At 43.3% G+C, this 20,525-nt stretch overlaps 1 protein-coding gene across 2 annotated transcripts in view; it reads right to left on the bottom strand.

The window, feature by feature from the left end:
* The window catches only part of LOC132782110 (lethal(2) giant larvae protein homolog 1), a 67,898-nt gene that overhangs the window by 12,614 nt on the left and 34,759 nt on the right, over positions 1 to 20,525 (bottom strand). For both annotated transcript variants that reach the window (XM_067473175.1, XM_067473176.1), the window contains exons 6-16: positions 20,202 to 20,364; positions 17,074 to 17,209; positions 15,535 to 15,589; positions 13,343 to 13,497; positions 10,610 to 10,827; positions 10,351 to 10,418; positions 7,100 to 7,253; positions 6,314 to 6,418; positions 3,560 to 3,852; positions 2,119 to 2,272; positions 467 to 620 (exon numbers count right to left, since the gene is read on the bottom strand). In XM_067473175.1, coding sequence (XP_067329276.1) covers positions 467 to 620; positions 2,119 to 2,272; positions 3,560 to 3,852; positions 6,314 to 6,418; positions 7,100 to 7,253; positions 10,351 to 10,418; positions 10,610 to 10,827; positions 13,343 to 13,497; positions 15,535 to 15,589; positions 17,074 to 17,209; positions 20,202 to 20,364 — 1,655 coding nt within the window. The remainder of the gene's footprint in view (positions 1 to 466; positions 621 to 2,118; positions 2,273 to 3,559; positions 3,853 to 6,313; positions 6,419 to 7,099; positions 7,254 to 10,350; positions 10,419 to 10,609; positions 10,828 to 13,342; positions 13,498 to 15,534; positions 15,590 to 17,073; positions 17,210 to 20,201; positions 20,365 to 20,525) is intronic.

Here is a 20,525-nt window from a genome sequence, read left to right as displayed (position 1 = left end):
CTATGGGATCTAAATCTCTCAGTGTCTAAACAAAACCACATTCAATGCAATGATGTAATAAGTATATTTATTGAAGTTACAAGCTGCTTTGGGTCTCAATATATAGAGAAAATTGAGGTAGAAATAATAATAATAATAATAATAACAACAACAACAACAACAACAACAGCAACAAAACAACACAACACAATAATAATAATAACAACAACAACTATTAAGTCAATTTAATCGGGCCATCATCTGTGCGCACTGACAACACCATTTGGATGACTCTGGATGCTCTTGACCTTCCCTCCAAACCTACTGTCCCAGTTGAAACCCCTCTGAGAAAAAAGCGAAAGGGCAAAAAGGCGATCCCAAATGACCACTGACCACCCAAAAGGTCACTTGTGATCCTAACCAGGAGTGACACTGTGCCCCACATCCAAGGTCAAGCAGAGGCAAGAATGGAGTCCACCTGCCTTACCGTCTCGCAGGAAGGTATCCGCGAAGTAGAGGCACCGCACCACTCCAGAGAGGGAGTCATCAGCAGACCGGGGTTCGATCCGCCTTTGGACAGGGGTCATCTCAACCTCGTGGGGCCCCGGCTGTTCGGCCAACTGGGCATTGGCCTCATGTACCTGCAGAGAAGGTAAAACTTGACTCAAGAAAATGAATTTTATTAACGGGAGACAGTTTACTGCATAGTATATCCTGAGTTTTTCAGCCCTTTTTTAGGCTGAAAAAGCCCCCCTCATCTTATACTCGAGTCAAAGTTATTTATCATTTTACTCTATTTATTATTATTACATTTATTATTTTATTGTGTTATTATTATTTTATTATATTTATTACATTATTACATGTATTATTTTATTCCATTTATTATTATTCTATTTATTTTACTCTATTTATTATTACTATTACATTTATTATCCCACTCTATTATTATTACATTTATTACTTTAATATTGCTCTATTATTATTATTACATTTATTATTTTACTGTGTTATTATTTTATTATATTTATTACATGTATTATTTTATTCTATTTATTATTATTCTATTACATTTATTATTTCACTCTATTAATACATTAATTACTTTATAATTACTCCATTATTATTATTACATTTATTATTTTACTGGGTTATTATTATTTTATTCTATTTATTATTATTCTATTTATTTTACTCTATTAATTATTGCTATTACATTTATTATCTCACTCGATTATTACATTTATTACTTTAATATTGCTCTATTATTATTATTACATTTATTATTTTACTCTTATTATTATTTTATTACATTTATTACATTATTACATGTATTATTTCATTCTATTTATTATTATTCTTTTTTTACTCTATTTATTATTACTATTATTTATCTCACTCTATTATTATTAATTACTTTATAATTATTACATTTATTATTTTACTGTTATTATTATTTTATTACATTTATTACATTATTATTACATGTATTATTTTATTCTATTTATTATTATTATTCTATTTATTATTTTACTCTATTTATTATTACTATTACATTTATTATTTCACTCTATTATTACATTACTTTATTATTATTATTATTATATTAATTTTTACTGTGTTATTATTTTATTACATTTATTACATTATTATTACATGTATTATTTTATTCTATTTATTATTATTATTATTATTATTATTCTATTTATTATTTTACTCTATTTATTATTACTATTACATTTATTATTTCACCCTATTATTATTACATCTATTACTTTATTATTACTCTATTATTATTATTACATTTATTATTTCACCCTATTATTATTACATCTATTACTTTATTATTACTCTATTATTATTATTACATTTATTATTTTACCCTATTATTATTGGAAGAATAGGTGAGCACGTTTACATTGAAGAAGGATAGAATAATGATCTAATCAGAGTTGGATAGTCTTATATTACAATTTTATGTATATATTCAAAAACATTTAACCTTCTGATGCCTCAATTAATGTAATTTTATTCATGTGAAAGCATGTCATAAAGTCACCCGGAGGACCGAAAAATGCCTATTTTATCAGATGTAGGCAATCGAAAATGAATGAAATGGGATGAGAGTAGAGCCCTGACCTTGCTGGAAGGGCTGCTGGTGTTGACCCGCTTCTTGCCGGACACTCGGCTCTTGCGGATCCGGCGGAAGGACTGCCGCAGGGACTTCTTCAGGGACTTCACCCGCGAGAGGGGCCCCTCCATGGCCAAGGAGTCGTTCGGATGCAACGTGCACCTATGGGAACAATCAGAGTAATAAAGGCACCTGGTTTCATCTGATCCTGGAAGCCTACTCCCTCTCCTCAGGACGAGACTAGCTTTGGTCCAGTGACTCTAACAGGCTTCGGCCTACTCCCTCTCCCCAGGATGAGACAAACTTTGGCCCACTGACTCTAGCAGGCTTCGTCCTACTCACTCTCTTCATGACGAGACTCGCTTTGGCCCGGTGACTCTAACAGGCTTCGGCCTACTTGCTCTCCTCAGGACCAGACTAGCTTTGGTCCACTAACTCTAACAGGCTTTGTCCTACTCACTCTCTTCAGGACGAGACTAGCTTTGGCCTACTCACTCTCCTCAGGACGAGACTAGCTTTGGCCCACTGACTCTAACAGGCTTCGTCCTACGCACTCTCCTCAGGATGAGACTAGCTTTTAGCCCGCTGACTCTAGCAGGATTCGGCCTACTCACACTCCTCAGGACAAGACTAGCTTTGGCCCACTGACTCTAACAGGCTTCGGCCTACTCACTCTCCTCAGGACGAGACATGCTTTGGCCTGCTGACTCTAACAGGCTTCGGTCTACTCACTCTCCTCAGGACGAGACTCGCTATGGCCTACTCACTCTCCTCAGGACGAGACTCGCTTTGGCCCACTGACTCTAACAGGCTTTGACCTACTCACTCTCTTCAGAACAATGCTAGCTTTGGCCCACTGACTCTGACAGGCTTTTGCCTACTCACTCAGGATGAGACTCGCTATGGCCTACTCACTCTCCTCAGGACGAGACTCGCTTTGGCCCACTGACTCTAACAAGTTTCAGCCTACTCACTCTCTTCAGGATGGCACTAGCATTGGCCCACTAACTCTAATAAGCTTTGGCCTACTCACTCTCCTCAGGATGACACTAGCTTTGGCCCACTGACTCTGACAGGCTTTGACCTACTCACTCTCTTCAGGACAACACTAGCTTTGGCCCACTGACTCTGACAGGCTTTGGCCTACTCACTCTCTTCAGGACAACACTAGCTTTGGCCCGCTGACTCTGACAGGCTTTGGCCTACTCACTCTCTTCAGGACGAGACAAGCTTTGGCCCACTGACTCTGACAGGCTTTGGCCTACTCACTCTCTTCAGGACGAGACTAGCTTTGGCCCACTGACTCTGACAGGCTTTGGCCTACTCACTCTCTTCAGGACGACACTAGCTTTGGCCCACTGACTCTGACAGGTTTTGGCCTACTCACTCTCTTCAGGACAACACTAGCTTTGCCCAACTAACTCTAACAGGCTTGGGTTCGGGCCCCACCTGGCGAGGACAGGGTTCCTGCGATGGTAGTCGTAGAGCCCGAAGCCGTGGCTGGTCCCAAAGGCCACCAGGTTCCACTCGGAGTGGAGGGTGACGGCGGTGACAGCAGCGGGGGGCGCGCACTGGACCAGGAGGCTCGGCTGGAAGCCTGGGGCGAAGGGCAGGGCGCCGTTCTTGGGGGGCAGCCGGTCGTGGCCCTTCCAGGTGAAGCCCTCGCGGTCCTGCAGGAGGTCCACCACGGCCACGTTGACCACGTGCTCCGACTTCTCGTCGTTCAGCTCCATCACCAGCACCTAAAGAGGGAAACCCATGGAACATCAGGAAAGGGATCATGATATGGTGGGACAGTTGTAGTATGGATTTAAATCCTCTTGGGGGTTTATTGCTATTACGGTATATTTAGTAAAGGTAAAGGTTTCCCACTGACGCTAAGTCTAGTTGTGTCTGACTCTGAGAGCTGGTGCTCATCTCCATTTCTGGCGTTGTCCATAGACACTTCCAAGGTCATTTGGCCAGCATGACTGTATCGACCGCTGCTACCTTCCTGCAAAAGTGGTACCTATTGATCTACTCACATTTGCATGTTTTTGAACTGCTAGGTTGGCAGAAGCTGGGGCTAAGAGCAGGAACTCACCCTGCTCCCCAGATCTGAACTGCCGACCTTTCGGTCAGCATGCTCAGCAGCTTAACCTGCTGCGCCACTAGGTAGCTCTAGTAACGGTAACAATAATAATTCAGCATTACACCATAATAAATTCGCATTACACCAACTGCTAGGTGGGCCGAAGCTGGGGCTAAGAGCAGGAGCTCACCCCGCTCCCCAGATCTGAACCGCTGACCTTTTGGTCAGCAAGTTCAGCAGATCAGCAGTTTAACCTGCTCCGCCACCAGGGGGCTTTAATAACAATAACAATAATAATTCAGCATCACACCATAATAATTTCGCATTACACCAACTGCTAGGTGGACCGAAGCTGGGGCTAAGAGCGGAAGCTCTCCCCGCTCCCCAGATCTGAACCGCCGACCTTTTGGCCAGCAAGTTTAGCAGTTTAACCTGCTCAGCCACCAGGGGGCTTTAATAACAATAATAATAATTCAGCGTTACACCATAATATCGCATTACACCAACTGCTAGGTGGGCTGAAGCTGGGGCTAAGAGTAGGAGCTCACCCCGCTCCCCAAATCTGAACCGCCGACCTTTTGGTCAGCAAATTCAGCAGATCAGCAGTTTAACCTGCTACACAACCAGGGGGCTTTAATAACAATAACAATAATAATTCAGCATCACACCATAATAATTTCGCATTACACCAACTGCTAGGTGGGCCAAAGCTGGGGCTAAGAGCAGGAGCTCTCCCTGCTCCCCAGATCTGAACCACTGACCTTTTGGTCAGCAAGTTCAGCAGATCAGCAGTTTAACCTGCTCAGCCACCAGGGGGCTTTAATAACAATAACAATAATTCAGCATTACACCACAATAATTTCACATTACACCAACTGCTAGGTGGGCCGAAGCTGGGGTTAAGAGCAGGAGCTCATCCCGCTCCCCAGATCTGAACTGCTGACCTTTTGGTCAGCAAATTCAGCAGTTTAACCTGCTCAGCCACCAGGGGGCTTTAATAATGATAATAATTCAGCATTACACCATAATAATTTCGCTTTACACCAACTGCTAGGTGGGCCGAAGCTGGGGCTAAGAGCGGGAACTCACTCCGCTCCCCAGATCTGAACCGCTGACCTTTTGGCCAGCAAGTTCAGCAGATCAGCAGTTTAACCTGCTCCGCCACCAAGGGGCTTTAACAACAATAATAATAATTCAGCAGTACACCATAATAATTTCGCATTACACCAACTGCTAGGTGGGCCGAAGCTGTGGCTAAGAGCGGGAGCTCTCCCCGCTCCCCAGATCTGAACTGCCGACCTTTTGGTCAGCAAGTTCAGCAGTTTAACCTGCTCAGCCACCAGGGGGCTTTAATAACAATAATAATAATTCAGCATTACACCATAATAATTTCACATTACACCAACTGCTAGGTGGGCCGAAGCTGGGGCTAAGAGCGGGAGCTCTCCCCGCTCCCCAGATCTGAACCGCCAACCTTTTGGTCAGCAAGTTCAGCAGAAGTTTAACAATACTGCTAGGTGGGCCGAAGCTGGGGCTAACAGCAGGAGCTCACCCCCGCTCCCCAGATCAGAACTGCTGACCATTCGGTCAGCATGTTCTGTAGCTCAGCGGTTTAACCTGCTGCGCCACCAGGTACCTCTAGTAACAGTAATAATAATAATAATTCAGCATTACACCATAATAATTTCGCATTACACCAACTGCTAGGTGGGCCGAAGCTGGGGCTAAGAGTGGGAGCTCATCCCACTCCCCAGATCTGAATTGCTGACCTTTCGGTCAGCAAGTTCAGCAGATCAGCAGTTTAAACTGCTCCGCCACCAGGAGGCTCTAATAACAATAACAATTCAGCATTACACCATAATAATTTGGCACTACACCATAATAATAATATTATTGTGTCATAAATACCGGGTTCTGGTATTTATATACTATTTATGTCTCTTGATTGAGTCACTTTGTGGAATAGTGGTTCAACCACAGCAGTATGGTTTGTGATTCGCATTTTTAACTCTTTCATGCTGTGGATTTTGGACACTGAATTTCAAAACTCACTGTCCCCTGCTCCCAAACTGGGAAGAAAGGGAGGAGGAGGCCAATGGGGATGATGGGATATGGTGCACTATTGCTCTTACCTGTCCTGCTGTGCCAGCTACGACCATCTTCGCCGTATATTTGCACAATGCGATTTTCTGGATGCCCAGCCGAGGGTCATCGCTGTACGGGTCAAAACAGCCGACCTGGAAGAAAAAGGGGCAAAAATCAGGACACACATTGTGCAAAGAGGAGAAAGAAGCAATTGCAACTAACTCTAGGATGAGTGAAACCTGCTTTGATAACAGTCCATGCAAAAGGGATCCACACTATGTAACACAATTCAAAAAAAATTCTGTTCCTGGTTTGAAAGTGTTATTTCCTGTTTAATTGTGCAGTACTTACTTTGAAAGCAGTTGCTATACTCCAGAAACTTTGTTTTTGTGGCTGCGACAAACTATATTGAATTGGTTGTGACTCTAGGAGAGATTCATTGAAAAACTAAAGCAAAATGTGCTAAAGGATGATGTTCCTTTTGCAAATTTTTGCAGTTTAATAAACTTTTTTCCATGTTTTTACGATAGAAGTAATTAGGAAATTGCATTTATAACCCAGGAACAAAAATTGTGTTACATCATGTTATTAGAAAATGAACATGAGCAAACAGTGTACTGCAGCGGCAAAAAAGGCCAATACAATTCTAGGCTGCATCAATAGGAGTCTAGTATCTAGATGGAGGGAAATCCTAGTCCCACTCTTTTCCGCTTTGATCAAACCTCATTTGGAATAAAAACCCTCTTTGGGGGAAGTGAACTGTATCTCCTGCCTGGCAGGATGAGGTCAGGCTGGATGGCATTTAGGGGACCCTTCCGACGTTGTGATTCTACCTTGCGAAATGGGGGCCACTCCTCCTCGCAGGACTGGTTCAAGCTGTCGCTGTGGTCACAGTCCGTCTGGAAAATGCTGGCCGTTCCCAGTTTGTATAATGGTTTGAGGGAGACCCCGGAGGCATCCCAGAACCGGACGGTGCCGTCTTCATGGCTATTGAGGAAAGAATAAAAATCTCCTGAAAGGCTCCTTTAAGAGGAAAGGCAAGCAAGGCTTTCAAGGAAACAGTTGGCACCAGATTTCATCAAGGTGCCCTTCCCAGATTTGGATTATTATTATTATTATTATTATTATTATTATTATTAATAGTATTATATACATAACAAGATGAGTCCACAGCAAAAAAGATCATTATGCTGGCTTTTGAGTTGGATCAAAACTCAGACACTTCCCAAGTGTCTAGGACTGTGTGATATATCGGCAAATAATGCGTGCAGATCCAAGTAGAGTGGCCTTCTGCAGCTGGCAATTTTATCAGCGCCAATTGTGTTTAAGTGCAGGCCAAGGTCTTCAGGCACTGCACCCAATGTGCCGATCACCACTGGGACCACCTTGCCTGGCTTGTGCCAGAGTCTTTGCAGTTCGATCTTTAAATCCTCATATCGTGTCAACTTTTGTATTATTATTATTTATTATTATTAACGTTGGCTTCCATAATGAAAAATAAAAAGGACTATATTATTACCTTACAAAACAAGAGGATTGTAGTCATCATTTACTTCCTGGTTGACGCCAATTTGCTGCACTATAGGATTAATGCAGTTTGGCACCACTTTAACTGCTTTGGGATCATGGGATTTGTATTTTGGTGAGAAACAGCATTTTTTGGCAGAGAAGGCAAAATGCCTTGCAGAACAACACATCCCATTTGCCATTTGAGTCTGAGATGTTGTGATTGGCTCAACCCCATGGGGTCCTGGGATTTGTAGTTTGGTGAGAAACAGCACTCTGGCAGAGAAGGCAAAATTCCTTGCAGAACAACATATCCCATTTGCCATTTGAGGCTGCGATGTTGTGACTCAGAAGTCGCCTAATGAGTTTTGTGTGGCTCAATGGGAAGAGACTGAGACATTTAAACGACTACACTGTCTCTTTAAAGAAAGTAAAATGTTGGCTTTCCAAAAGATGAAATTTTCTTGGCAGAATGCATTCAGAGGCAGTCTGGCCTCGCTTACTTTGAGTAAATATGACGTCTCCAGGGGTCAAGTTGGGGATTACGAATTATTTCAAGCGACGGCCAAACCACGGCTGCACATGTCTCTAGCGGAGATTTTGCAGCTGAGGCAAGACAGAAATGGGGCACTCCCTTCCTTCCCTTGGCCGGAGGACAGGGTCCAGCTGGCCATTCGGACCGCCCCTCTCGGCCCCAGGGAATGGACATCCGCTGGACGCAGCCAAGGCCTCCATCGGGGAAAACGCAAAACCCATTACATCCTTGGCAAAGAGTGACTCCAGCATCGTCAAGAGCAAAGCAAGAACATAAGAGAGAGAAGGCCAAGAGAACGAAGGATCGAATGAAAAGGAGGGAGGGAAAGGAAAGGAGAGGAGTCAAGGAAGGGAAGGCAAGAAAAGAAAAGAAAAGAAAAGAAAGGCAAGGCAAGGCAAGGGATACAAAAAGATAGAAAGGCATGGAGAAAATGAGGAATGGAAAGAAAAGAGGAAGGAAGGAGACAAGGAGAAACAGAAGTAAAAGAAAAGGAAAGAATACAAGGGAAAAGAAAAAGAAAGGCATGGAAGAAGAGGGGGAGGGAAGGAGGGAAAGGATAGAGAGAAAGAGAGAAGGAAAGGAAGAGAGGGAGGGAGGGAAAAGAAAGTATAAAAAAGGAAAGGAGAGAGAAGGAAGGCAGATAAGGAAGAAAGGAATGGAAATGAAAGGAAAGGAAGAAAAAAGAAAGAGGGAATGAACAAACAAACAAAAGGGAGGTAAAGGAAGAAGGGAAAGGAAGGCAAAAGAAGAGAGAGAGAAAGAAGAAAAGAGGGGGAGAGAAAGAAGACAAGGAGAAAGAAAGAGAATGAAAAGGGAAAAAATGCAAGGGAAAAGAAAGAAGACATGGAAGAAAAGAGGGAGAGAAGGAAAGAAAGAAGAGAGAGAGAAGGAAAGGAACAAAGGGAGGAAAGAAAAGAAAGGGAGAAAAGGAAAAAGTAAAGAAAGAAGGAAGGAAGGGAGGGAGGAAGGGGAAATGAAATGAAAATAAAAGAAGACAAGGGGGAAGGAAAAAGAAAGGCGGCATGGAAGAAAGGAATGGAAAAGAAAGGGAGAGAAAGGAAAGGAAAAGAAAGAAAAGAGAGAGAAAGGAAAGGAAAGGAGGAAGGGGGACAAGGCAAGGGAAGGGAAGCGAGAGCGAGAAAGAAGGAAAGCAAGAGAGAAAGAAGGAAAGAGGAGAGGAGACAAAGAGAAATAGAAAGAAAAGAATACAAGGGAAAAGAAAAAGAAAAGAGGCATGGAAGAAGAAAAGGAAGGAGAGAAAGAACTGAGAAAGAGAGAAGGAAGGTAAGAAATGAAGGAAGGAAAGAAGGTAGGGGAAGGGAGTAGGAAGAAAGTATAAGGAAAGGAGACAAGGAAGGGAAGGAGAGAAAGAGAGCGGAAGAAAAACAGGAAGGCAGGCATGGAAGAAAGGAGGGATGGAAGAGAAAGGGGGGAAAGAAAATATAAAGAAGGAAATGAAAAGGAAAGAAAGAAAAGAAGACAAGGGGGAAGAAAAAGAAAGGAGGCATAGAAGAAATGAGGGAAGGAAGGAAAGGAAAAGAAAGAGGAAGACATGAAGGGAAAGAACAGAGAAAGAGAGAAGGAAAGTAAGAAACGAAGGAAGGAAAGAAGGAAGGGGAAGGGAGTAGAAAGGAAGTATAAGGAAGGGAAAGGAGACAAGGAAGGGAAGGAGAGAAAGAGAAAGTGGAAGAAAAACAGGAAGGCAGGCATGGAAGAATGGAGGGATGGAAGAGAAAGGGGGGAAAGAAAATATAAAGAAGGAAAGAGGGAAGGGGAAATGAAAAGGAAAGAAAGAAAAGAAGACAAGGGGGAAGAAAAAGAAAGGAGGCATAGAAGAAAGGAGGGAAGGAAGGAAAGGAAAAGAAAGAGGAAGACATGGAGGGGGGAAAAGGAAGGAAGGAGAGGAAGGAAAAGGAAAGAACAGTTTTGGAAGGACCCCTAAAGGACATTTAGTCCAACCCCGCCAGTCCAGGAATAATAATAATAATAAAAAGATGGATATACGGCCCAATAAAGTAGAAAGGATAAGGTGTGACGACTCACCCCGTCAAGAGAAGCCCCCGCTGAGTGGGTTCTTGTGCCAGGCTCCTCCCGCCGTTGATGGGCCAGTTCTGTTAAGACACAACGGAGGCACACATGTGATGCAAGGGGGTCTTCCCTGGCTTACCTGGGAAGCAAATCCACTGTAGTGGCACAAGGGTGCACTACCGTATCAGAGTGATAACACATTGAACAACCATCAAAAGGCTTCAGCGTCAACCCAGGTCAACAGGGTGGTGTTGACTCTCCATTGAGGACTCACCGCCGTCGAGAGCCGGGGGCTCTGGTGCTCCCCGGCGCTGATGATCCTCTCCCACAACTTGAGGGGGACGTTGGAGATGTGGTAGGAGCAGGTGATGGCGGAGGAGTGGAGCGGGGCCAAGTATGGGGCCGGGATGGTGGGCCAGCCGGGTGTCCTCAGGTCGATGGCCACCAGCTCCTCCTCCACCAGCACCACCAGCGCAGTCGGGTTGTCCGATTCTGGGGGAGACAGCACCCAAAAAACATGGTCATTACATCACATAGAGTTGTTGCCGCGTTGGGGGGCAACAGTCAACCCAAGGTGGGCATCTAGGTGGGGCACGTCTCAGAGGATTATGTGCTCCCACTTCCTCAATCAAATCATATAAAGGATCCCCACTGTTAGCCCTAGCTCCTGCCAACCTAGCAGTTCAAAACATGCAAATAAAATTTTTAATGTTATTTTCATATGCCTGGTTTTTCTGGATTTTATGCCAGCATTTGTTTGTTTTACGAAGGCATTGAATGTTTGCCGTTGTTATGTTGCACTCCACCCTGAGTCCCCTCGGGGAGATAGGGCAGAATACAAATAAAGTTTTATTATTACTACTATATTATTAGATCCATATGTACCGCTTTGGCGAGAAGGTAATGAAGGTGCCCATGCAACCATGCTGGCAACACAACTAGTGAGTTGTCTACAGACAACAGGCTCCTCAGTTTGGAAATGGAAAAAGAGCACCTCCTCATGGCCAGAATGAGCATTACCTCCAGAAGCCGGAGATGAAAGGGGAAGCTTTTGCCTTTGTTTTGTGTTATTTGTGTGTCATTGTTATTAAAGGCATTGAATGGTTGCCTATCTATGTTGGAATCCGGTGTAAGTCCCCTCAGGGATAAATAGCTGATTATAAATAAAGTGTTTGTGTGTGTGTATGTGTATGTATATATATATATATATATATATATATATACACACACACACACACACACACACACACACACACTCCCTCTCTCTCTCTCATGAATTAATTCTTGGTGGGTTCCATGATGCTGAGTGGATGCATATGGCTACATCATCATCAGACAGGGCTTTGGCGGGTAGTTTGGGCAATATATATGTGTGTGTGTGTGTGTCAGAAATATAAAAAAAATGATATTTTTAATTACAAAAATTCGAGTCAAGCATAGAATCATAGAATCAAAGAGTTGGAAGAGACCTCATTGGCCACCCAGTCCAACCCCATTCTGCCAAGAAGCAGGAATATTGCATTCAAATCACCCCTGACAGATGGCCATCCAGCCTCTGTTTAAAAGCTTCCAAAGAAGGAGCCTCCACCACACTCTGGGGCAGAGAGTTCCACTGCTGAACGGCTCTCACAGTCAGGAAGTTCTTCCTCATGTTCAGATGGTCTTCCTCTTCAGATGGACTGAACATGAGGAAGCACTGAAAGGGTTAAATAGATTAGACTCAGCAAAAGCTATTCAGTATAGGAAGGTGTGCCTGTAGCATAGTTACCGTCAGTCTGAGAGAGCCCTCAGTGGGAGAAAGGTCTTTGTGTGAAGTAGGCCTCAGTAGGAGAACACCTCTGTGTGAGAGAAAGCTCCGGTGTGAAGGCTGCTGTGTGTAAAATGCTACTGTGTGAAGCTCCTGTATAACTTCGGTGTGAGAAGAGGCTTTGTGAGAGTGAAGATGTCTGTTTGTATGGGAAAGAAGTTCAGTGTGGAAGTAAAGAAGAAATGTAAAGAACTTTATTCATGTTATGGAAACCTTGTTCTTGTAAATAGTGAAACTATATTATTTTGCTATAAAGCCAAGCCTCCTTTCATAGAATCAAAGAGTTGGAAGAGACCTCATGGGCCATCCAGTCCAACCCCCTGCCAAGAAGCAGGAATGTTGCATTCAAATCACTCCTGACAGATGGCCATCCAGCCTCTGTTTAAAAGCTTCCACCACACTCCGGGGCAGAGAGTTCCACTGCTGAACGGCTCTCACAGTCAGGAAGTTCTTCCTCATGTTCAGATGGAATCTCCTCTCTTGTAGTTTGAAGCCATTGTTCCGTTGCGTCCTAGTCTCTAGGGAAGCAGAAAACAAGCTTGCTCCCTCCTCCCTGTGGCTTCCTCTCACGTATTTATACATGGCTATCATATCTCCTCTCAGCCTTCTCTTCTTCAGGGCTAAACATGCCCAGCTCCTTAAGCCGCTCCTCATAGGGCTTGTTCTCCAGACCCTTGATCATTTTAGTCGCCCTCCTCTGGACACATTCCAGCTTGTCAATATCTCTCTTGAATTGTGGTGCCCAGAATTGGACACAATATTCCAGGTGTGGTCTAACCAAAGCAGAATAGAGCATGGGGAGCATGACTTCCCTAGATCTAGACACTTTGGAAGAGATAACATCAGTCTGTGTGTATATGTTTTGTTGTTGTTCTTTTTATCACTTGTGGCTAATGGTGCTGGGTCACACAACTGCTAATAAGTTACTCTGCTGTACATTTATGAGGAGGGTCATTTGTTATTAAACACACTCACTCAACAATACACACAAACACACACATACATTTTTGTGGGTCTCGTAATCAGACCCATAATCACAATCCGAATGTGATTTTTGGCATTTTGGGAGGAAGATGACATAAGGTTTTTACTACTTTGGAGACTGATAAGGCTAAAAACGTTACTAGAGAGACAACGAAATGAAAAGTTGTGAAAGAGGAGGAACTAAAACCTTTGGGTTTCAAGCAGCGAAATGCCTACCCGCCTCTACCTCGGTGTCGTACACCGTAAAGAAGTCGATCACCCGCGACGTGAAGTCCAGGGTCACCAAGGTCTGCCCCTGGAGGATTGTGACGCAGTGCCGGTCCCCGTAACTGGCGCGGGGCATCCCTCCGCTGAAGATGATGAAGTGACCCCTGCAAAAAAGGGGACAACGGTCAAGTAAAATACCGCCATGGTTTCTAAGTTTCCGTCACCCAGCAAACTATATTTTGATATCATAGAATCAAAGAGTTGGAAGAGACCTCATGGGCTATCCAGTCCAACCCCCTGCCAAGAAGCAGGAATATTGCATTCAAATCACCCCTGACAGATGGCCATCCAGCCTCTGTTTAAAAGCTTCCAAAGAAGGAGCCTCCACCACACTCTGGGGCAGAGGGTTCCACTGCTGAATGGCTCTATAGCCAACCTGGCTGTTTTCCTTCTTACTTGACCTTCACAACAACCCTGCAAGTAGGTTAGAGATTAACTGTCGGTATGCCGCATTGCTTTCCTGCAAGGAGTCAGCAACTATGTCTTCCTAACTGAATCTCACGACAATCCCATAAGGAAGGCCAGTGATGTTATGATGGAGAAGATGTATTATAATACTAGCCATCCCCTGCCATGCATGGCTGTGGCCCAGTCTGTGTATATGTGTTTTGTGTGTGAATGTATATATATGTATTGAGCATGCATTGTAATATATATTTTATTTCTTGGCTTTTTAAGTCATGGATTTTTTAATATCTTCTACTGTGTTTTTCAGTGGTCACTCATTGGCCTGATAGGTGTCTTGTGTCCAAATTTGGTGTCAATTCGTCCAGTGGTTTTTATGTTAATCCCACAAACGAACATTACATTTTTATTTACATAGACTAGCCGCCCCCTGCCACGCATTGCTGTGGCCCAGTCTGTGTATATGTGTTTTGTGTGTATACATTTGTGTATATGTGTGTGTTTGCGTATAAATGTGTGTATGGTTTTATTTATATATTTATTTATTTATTTATTTATTGGTTTTGTGCATGCATTGTAATGTATTTTTTATTTTTGGGGTTTTTAAATCTCTTCTGCTGTGTTTTTATGAGTGATGGTGACTTATTGGCCTGATAGGTGTATTGCGTCCAAATTTGGTGTCGATTCGTCCAGTGGTTCTTGAGTTATGTTAATCCCACAAACGAACATAACATTTTTATTTATATAGATGTAGTGGAAAGTTGCTTTCACGTGTCTTCATGTACTTTATTTATTTACTAGCAATCCCCTGCCACGCATTGCTGTGGCCCACATGGGGGTTCTGTGTGGGAGGTTTGGCCCAATTCTAGCATTGATGGGGTTCAGAATGTTCTGTGATTATAGGTGAACTATACATCCCAGCAACTACAACTCCCAAATGTCAAGATTCTATTTCCCCCAAACTCCACCAGTGTTCACATTTGGGCATATTGAGTATTTGTGCCAAGTTTGGTCCAGATCCATCATTGTTTGAGTGCACAGTGATCTCTGGATGTAGGTGAACTACAACTCCAAAACCAAAGTACGCTGCCCACCAAACCCTTCCAGTATTTTATGTTGGTCATGGGAGAACAGTGTGCCAAGTTTGGTCCAATTCCATCGTTGGTGGGGTTCAGAATGCTCTTTGATTGTAGGTGAACTATAAATCCCAGCAACTACAACTCCCAAATGACAAAATTCAATTTTTTAAAGTGAAGGACATACATTGGGTTGTTAAGTGTCTTGTGTCCAAATTTGGTGTCAATATGTCCAGTGGTTTTTGAGTTACGTTAATCCCACAAACGAACATTACATTTTTATTTACATAGATTAATAACCTTAGGATCTCCTCTCTTCAAATCCTCCCCAAATATGCCTCATGACCAATCCAAAGTCACCCAAGGAATTCTATAATTCTGATTAACATTATTAGTAACATCCTTATTCTGCCTTCCCTCCTACTTTCTCCTTGCAACAACCCTAGAAGGTAGGACAGGAAATGGATAGAGAAGCCCAATATCCCACCCTGAGTTTCAGGGTTCGGTGGAGAGATGACATTGGGTGAATCCAAATCGTGGAATGCATTACAAGAAGCAAACTATTCTCCCACCGGTGATACGATGCCAAACGTTCCTCAATGTTTCTCGTTCTCAAAGTATACATTAAATGCACAGTCGCAGACAGAAAGCATCACCTACCCAGAGTCACACGACTGCCACACAATCTTGTTGATCGCTTTGCAGGGGAAAGGACCTGCAAGGAGAAAAGAGACAAGAGATCTGGAATAAGCGCTAAGGGCTCACTTTATTTATTTATTTGTTTATTATTTCCTGTATTTGTATACCGCTCTTCTCAGCCCTCAGGCGACTCAGGGCAGTTTACAATGGCAATGATTTGATGCCCCAAAACACCATAAAACATTTAATAACATTAACACATAATATAAAACCATAACAAGAATATTAAAACATAGGTCATTGTGCCATCTTGTTGTCCAGTCGTTCCAAATCCTATGTGTTTTACCTTGCATTTTCAAACGCTTGCTCAAACAAACAAGTCTTGACTCTTTTCCGAAATGTTAAGAGGGAGGGGGCCGATGTAATGTCCCCAGGAAGAGCATTCCATAGCCGAGGAGCCACCACTGAGAAGGCCCTGTCTCTCTTCCCCACCAAATGTGTTTGTGACGCAGGCGAGATCGAGAGCAAGGCCTCCCCGGACAATCTTAAAGTCCTAGCAGGTTAGAAAGTTATTTCTGATGAAGCCTTGGACTTGATTTTGTCTGATCCCTCCTTTCCTAAAAATAATAATAATTGGAAACCAGTATCAGAGAGTTCCCCTGGCCAATTTAGCACCCTGTGAATTATTTCCAGAGGCAAGGAAGATGATTTTGTGGCTGGAATTTCTCTTCTTTGTGTAAATAGGTGTGTCTATATCAGGCATGGGAAAACTCCGCCCCTCCAGATGTTTTGGACTTCAACTCCCACAATTCCTAACAGCCTACCGGCTGTTAGGAATTGTGGGAGTTGGAGTCCAAAACACCTGGAGGGCTGAAGTTTGCCCATGCCTGATCCATGTTGTTGTTCATTCGTTCAGTCGTCTCCGACTCTTCGTGACCTCATGGACCAGCCCACGCCAGAGCTCCCTGTCGGCCGTCACCACCCCCAGCTCCTTCGAGGTCAGTCCAGTCACTTCAAGGATGCCATCCATCCATCTTGCCCTTGGTCGGCCCCTCTTCCTTTTACCTTCCACTTTCCCCAGCATAATTGTCTTCTCTAGGCTTTGCTGTCTCCTCATGATCCAATAGCCTGATCCATACTGTATAATTAATGCAATTTGAGACCATTTGAACTGCTATGGCTCAACACTATGGAGTCCTGAGAGTTGTAGTTTCACAAGGTCTGCAGCCTTCTCTACCCATCTACAGGATTAATGTACCTCGATGACAACTGAACTGCCATGGCTCAATGCTATGGAATTGTGGAAGCAGAAGATCCCGAGCCTTCTCTGTCAAAGGGTGCTGGTGCCCCAACAAACTATAACTCCCAGGATTCCATAGCACTGAGCCATGGCAGTTACAAATGGTGTCAACCTGCACTGATTCTGCAGCAAAGATGTGCCCAATAAGACCAGGACATACATTGCCCAATAAGACCAGGACTACAACTCATTGCAGTCAAGTTGATGGAGAGGAAAACAAGCGAAATGCCAGGCCCTGATGGACCGTCGGTCTGGCTCACCATAAGGGATGGTGGATGTGGCTGGTTGCAGAGTCTTTGCCGAGCCGCTTGCCACGGACCAGATTGCGTAGCCCCCGTCGCTGTGCGAGCTCACGATCGTCTGGCCGCTCCGCTCCCAAGCCAGGCTTTCCAGTTGCTGCAGTGGACACCATTATCGTCATCAACTTATCAATCACCACCAGTGGATACAACTAAATGGATATCTTATTTACTTTATGTTTTCCCCATCCTTTACCCGATAAAAGGACTCAAGGCAGCTAACTATAAATATGACACAATTACATTAATATACATAGTATGAATATATATATATATACATATATATATATATATAAATTAAACCCTTGTGTCCTTGAAGTATTAACATAAAAATATGTATTTTTATTACAATACTTTAAGGACATAAGGGTTGAATTAAATACATTAAAACTGTACAACCATACCATCTTGTTAAAAGAAGCATATATATATATATATGTATATATATATATATATATACACACATATATATATACATACATACATACATATATATATATATACACATATATATACATACATACATATATATATATATACACACATACATACATACATACACACACACATATAAATATACATACACACAAATATACATAAACAAACACACACGAATGAATGAATGAGAGAAAAGAACATGGAATATAATAACAGTAACAAAAATACATAATATGATTTTTGTTCCCAGGTTATAAATGTCATTTTTTAATTGATTCTATCCTGAAAACACATAAAAAGTGTATTAAATTGCAAAAATTGTGTTGTTGAAGGCTTTACTGGTCAGAATAGCCTTGCAGCTTCAAAGCTTGGCTGCTTCGGGAACATGGCCATAAACTCCAGAAAACACACAACAACTCTGCAAAAACTTTGTTTTTGTGTGAGAGGCATCCTGCAGCACATTTTGCTCTAGTTTCTCAATGAAGATCTCATCATTGAGTCTCAACCAACTCTATCTAGTTAGTGGCAGCCAGAAAACAATCTTTCTGGAGTATAACAATTACTGAATTGCCATATAATCCAGTCCGGTCTGCATTACAGGAGTCTGAGTTGCTATATAACCCAGTCCAGTCTGCATTGGATGAGTCTGAGTCACCATATAACCCAGTCCGGTCTGCATTAGATGAGTCTGAGTCACCATATAACCCAGTCCAGTCTGCATTAGATGAGTCTGAGTTGCCACATAACCCAGTCCGGTCTGAATTAGATGAGTTTGAGTCGCCATATAACCCAGTCCAGTCTGCATTAGATGACTCTGAGTCACTATATAACCCAGTTCGGTCTGCATTAGATGAGTATGAGTCACCATATAACCCAGTCCGGTCTGCATTAGATGAGTCTGAGTTGCCATATTACCCAGTCCGGTCTGCATTAGATGAGTCTGAATTGCCATATAACCCAGTCCGGTCTGCATTAGATGAGTCTGAGTCACCATATAACTCAGTCAAGTCTGCATTAGATGAGTCTGAGTCGCCATATAACCCAGTCTGGCCTGCATGAGATGACTCTGAGTCACTATATAACCCAGCTCGGTCTGCATTAGATGAGTCTGAATGCCATATAACCCAGTCCGGTCTGCATTAGATGAGTCTGAGTCACCATATAACCCAGTCAAGTCTGTATTAGATGAGTCTGAATTGCCATATAACCCAGTCCGGTCTGCATTAGATGAGTCTGAGTCACCATATAACCCAGTCAAGTCTGTATTAGATGAGTCTGAATGCCATATAACCCAGTCAAGTCTGTATTAGATGAGTCTGAATTGCCATATAACCCAGTCCGGTCTGCATTAGATGAGTCTGAGTCACCATATAACCCAGTCCGGTCTGCATTAGATGAGTCTGAGTCACCATATAACCCAGTCCGGTCTGCATTAGATGAGTCTGAATTGCCATATAACCCAGTCCGGTCTGCATTAGATGAGTCTGAATTGCCATATAACCCAGTCCGGTCTGCATTAGATGAGTCTGAGTCACCATATAACCCAGTCAAGTCTGCATTAGATGAGTCTGAGTCGCCATATAACCCAGTCTGGCCTGCATGAGATGACTCTGAGTCACTATATAACCCAGCTCGGTCTGCATTAGATGAGTCTGAATTGCCATATAACCCAGTCCGGTCTGCATTAGATGACTCTGAGTCACTATATAACCCAGTCCGGTCTGCATTAGATGAGTCTGAATTGCCATATAACCCAGTCCGGTCTGCATTAGATGAGTCTGAGTCACCATATAACCCAGTCAAGTCTGCATTAGATGAGTCTGAGTCACCATATAACCCAGTCTGGCCTGCATGAGATGACTCTGAGTCATTATATAACCCAGTTCGGTCTGCATTAGATGAGTCAGAGTACCATATAACCCAGTCCGGTCTGCATTAGATGAGTCTGAGTCACCATATAACTCAGTCCGGTCTGCATTAGATGAGTCTGAGTCACCATATAACTCAGTCCGGTCTGCATTAGATGAGTCTGAGTCGTCATATAACCCAGTCCGGTCTGCATTAGATGAGTCTGAATTGCCATATAACCCAGTCCGGTCTGCATTAGATGAGTCTGAGTCACCATATAACCCAGTCAAGTCTGCATTAGATGAGTCTGAGTCGCCATATAACCCAGTCTGGCCTGCATGAGATGACTCTGAGTCATTATATAACCCAGTTCGGTCTGCATTAGATGAGTCAGAGTACCATATAACCCAGTCCGGTCTGCATTAGATGAGTCTGAGTCACCATATAACTCAGTCCGGTCTGCATTAGATGAGTCTGAGTCACCATATAACTCAGTCCGGTCTGCATTAGATGAGTCTGAGTCGTCATATAACCCAGTCCGGGCTGCATTAGATGAGTCCGATTTGCCATATAACCCAGTCCGGTCTGCATCTGTTTCTCGATATTGTGTCATATGTACGAACCTTACAAAATAGATCTGACATACAAGGCACACATGATTTCTTGCACAGCCCTAATGCCTATAATAATATTCAGGGGACCAGTTGTGGGGAACTGACCCAGGTTAGTTACTTCGAAACAAAAAATGAGAATTTCAGATGCACAGGAAGGTCTTCAATCCTGCCAAGCAGACAGGCCATTACCTGGTTGCCCAGGAAAAGATGGCTGGCGCCTCGGGTGCTCTTGTCCCACAAAACCATCAGGCCGCGACTGTAACCGATCAAGATCTTGGTGGGGTCTCGAGGGTGTTCCTGGAGAGATTCCACCGGACCTAGAGCCTTGCCGCAGCGATAGTCCTCCGGAACCCTGGAAAGACGAGGAGCATCAGGATCCAGAACCCATCTCTAGGAACTTCTAGGTCAGGCGTAGGCAAACTTGGGCCCTCCAGGTGTTTTGGACTTCAACTCCCACAATTCCTAACAGCCGGTAGGCTGTTAGGAATTGTGGGAGTTGAAGTCCAAAACACC

This window comes from Anolis sagrei, chromosome X (assembly GCF_037176765.1).
Source record: "Anolis sagrei isolate rAnoSag1 chromosome X, rAnoSag1.mat, whole genome shotgun sequence".
Classification (NCBI taxonomy): Eukaryota; Metazoa; Chordata; class Lepidosauria; order Squamata; family Dactyloidae; genus Anolis; species Anolis sagrei.
The sequence above is the reverse complement of the archived record's forward strand: the minus strand, read 5'-3'. Positions and strand labels throughout refer to the sequence as shown.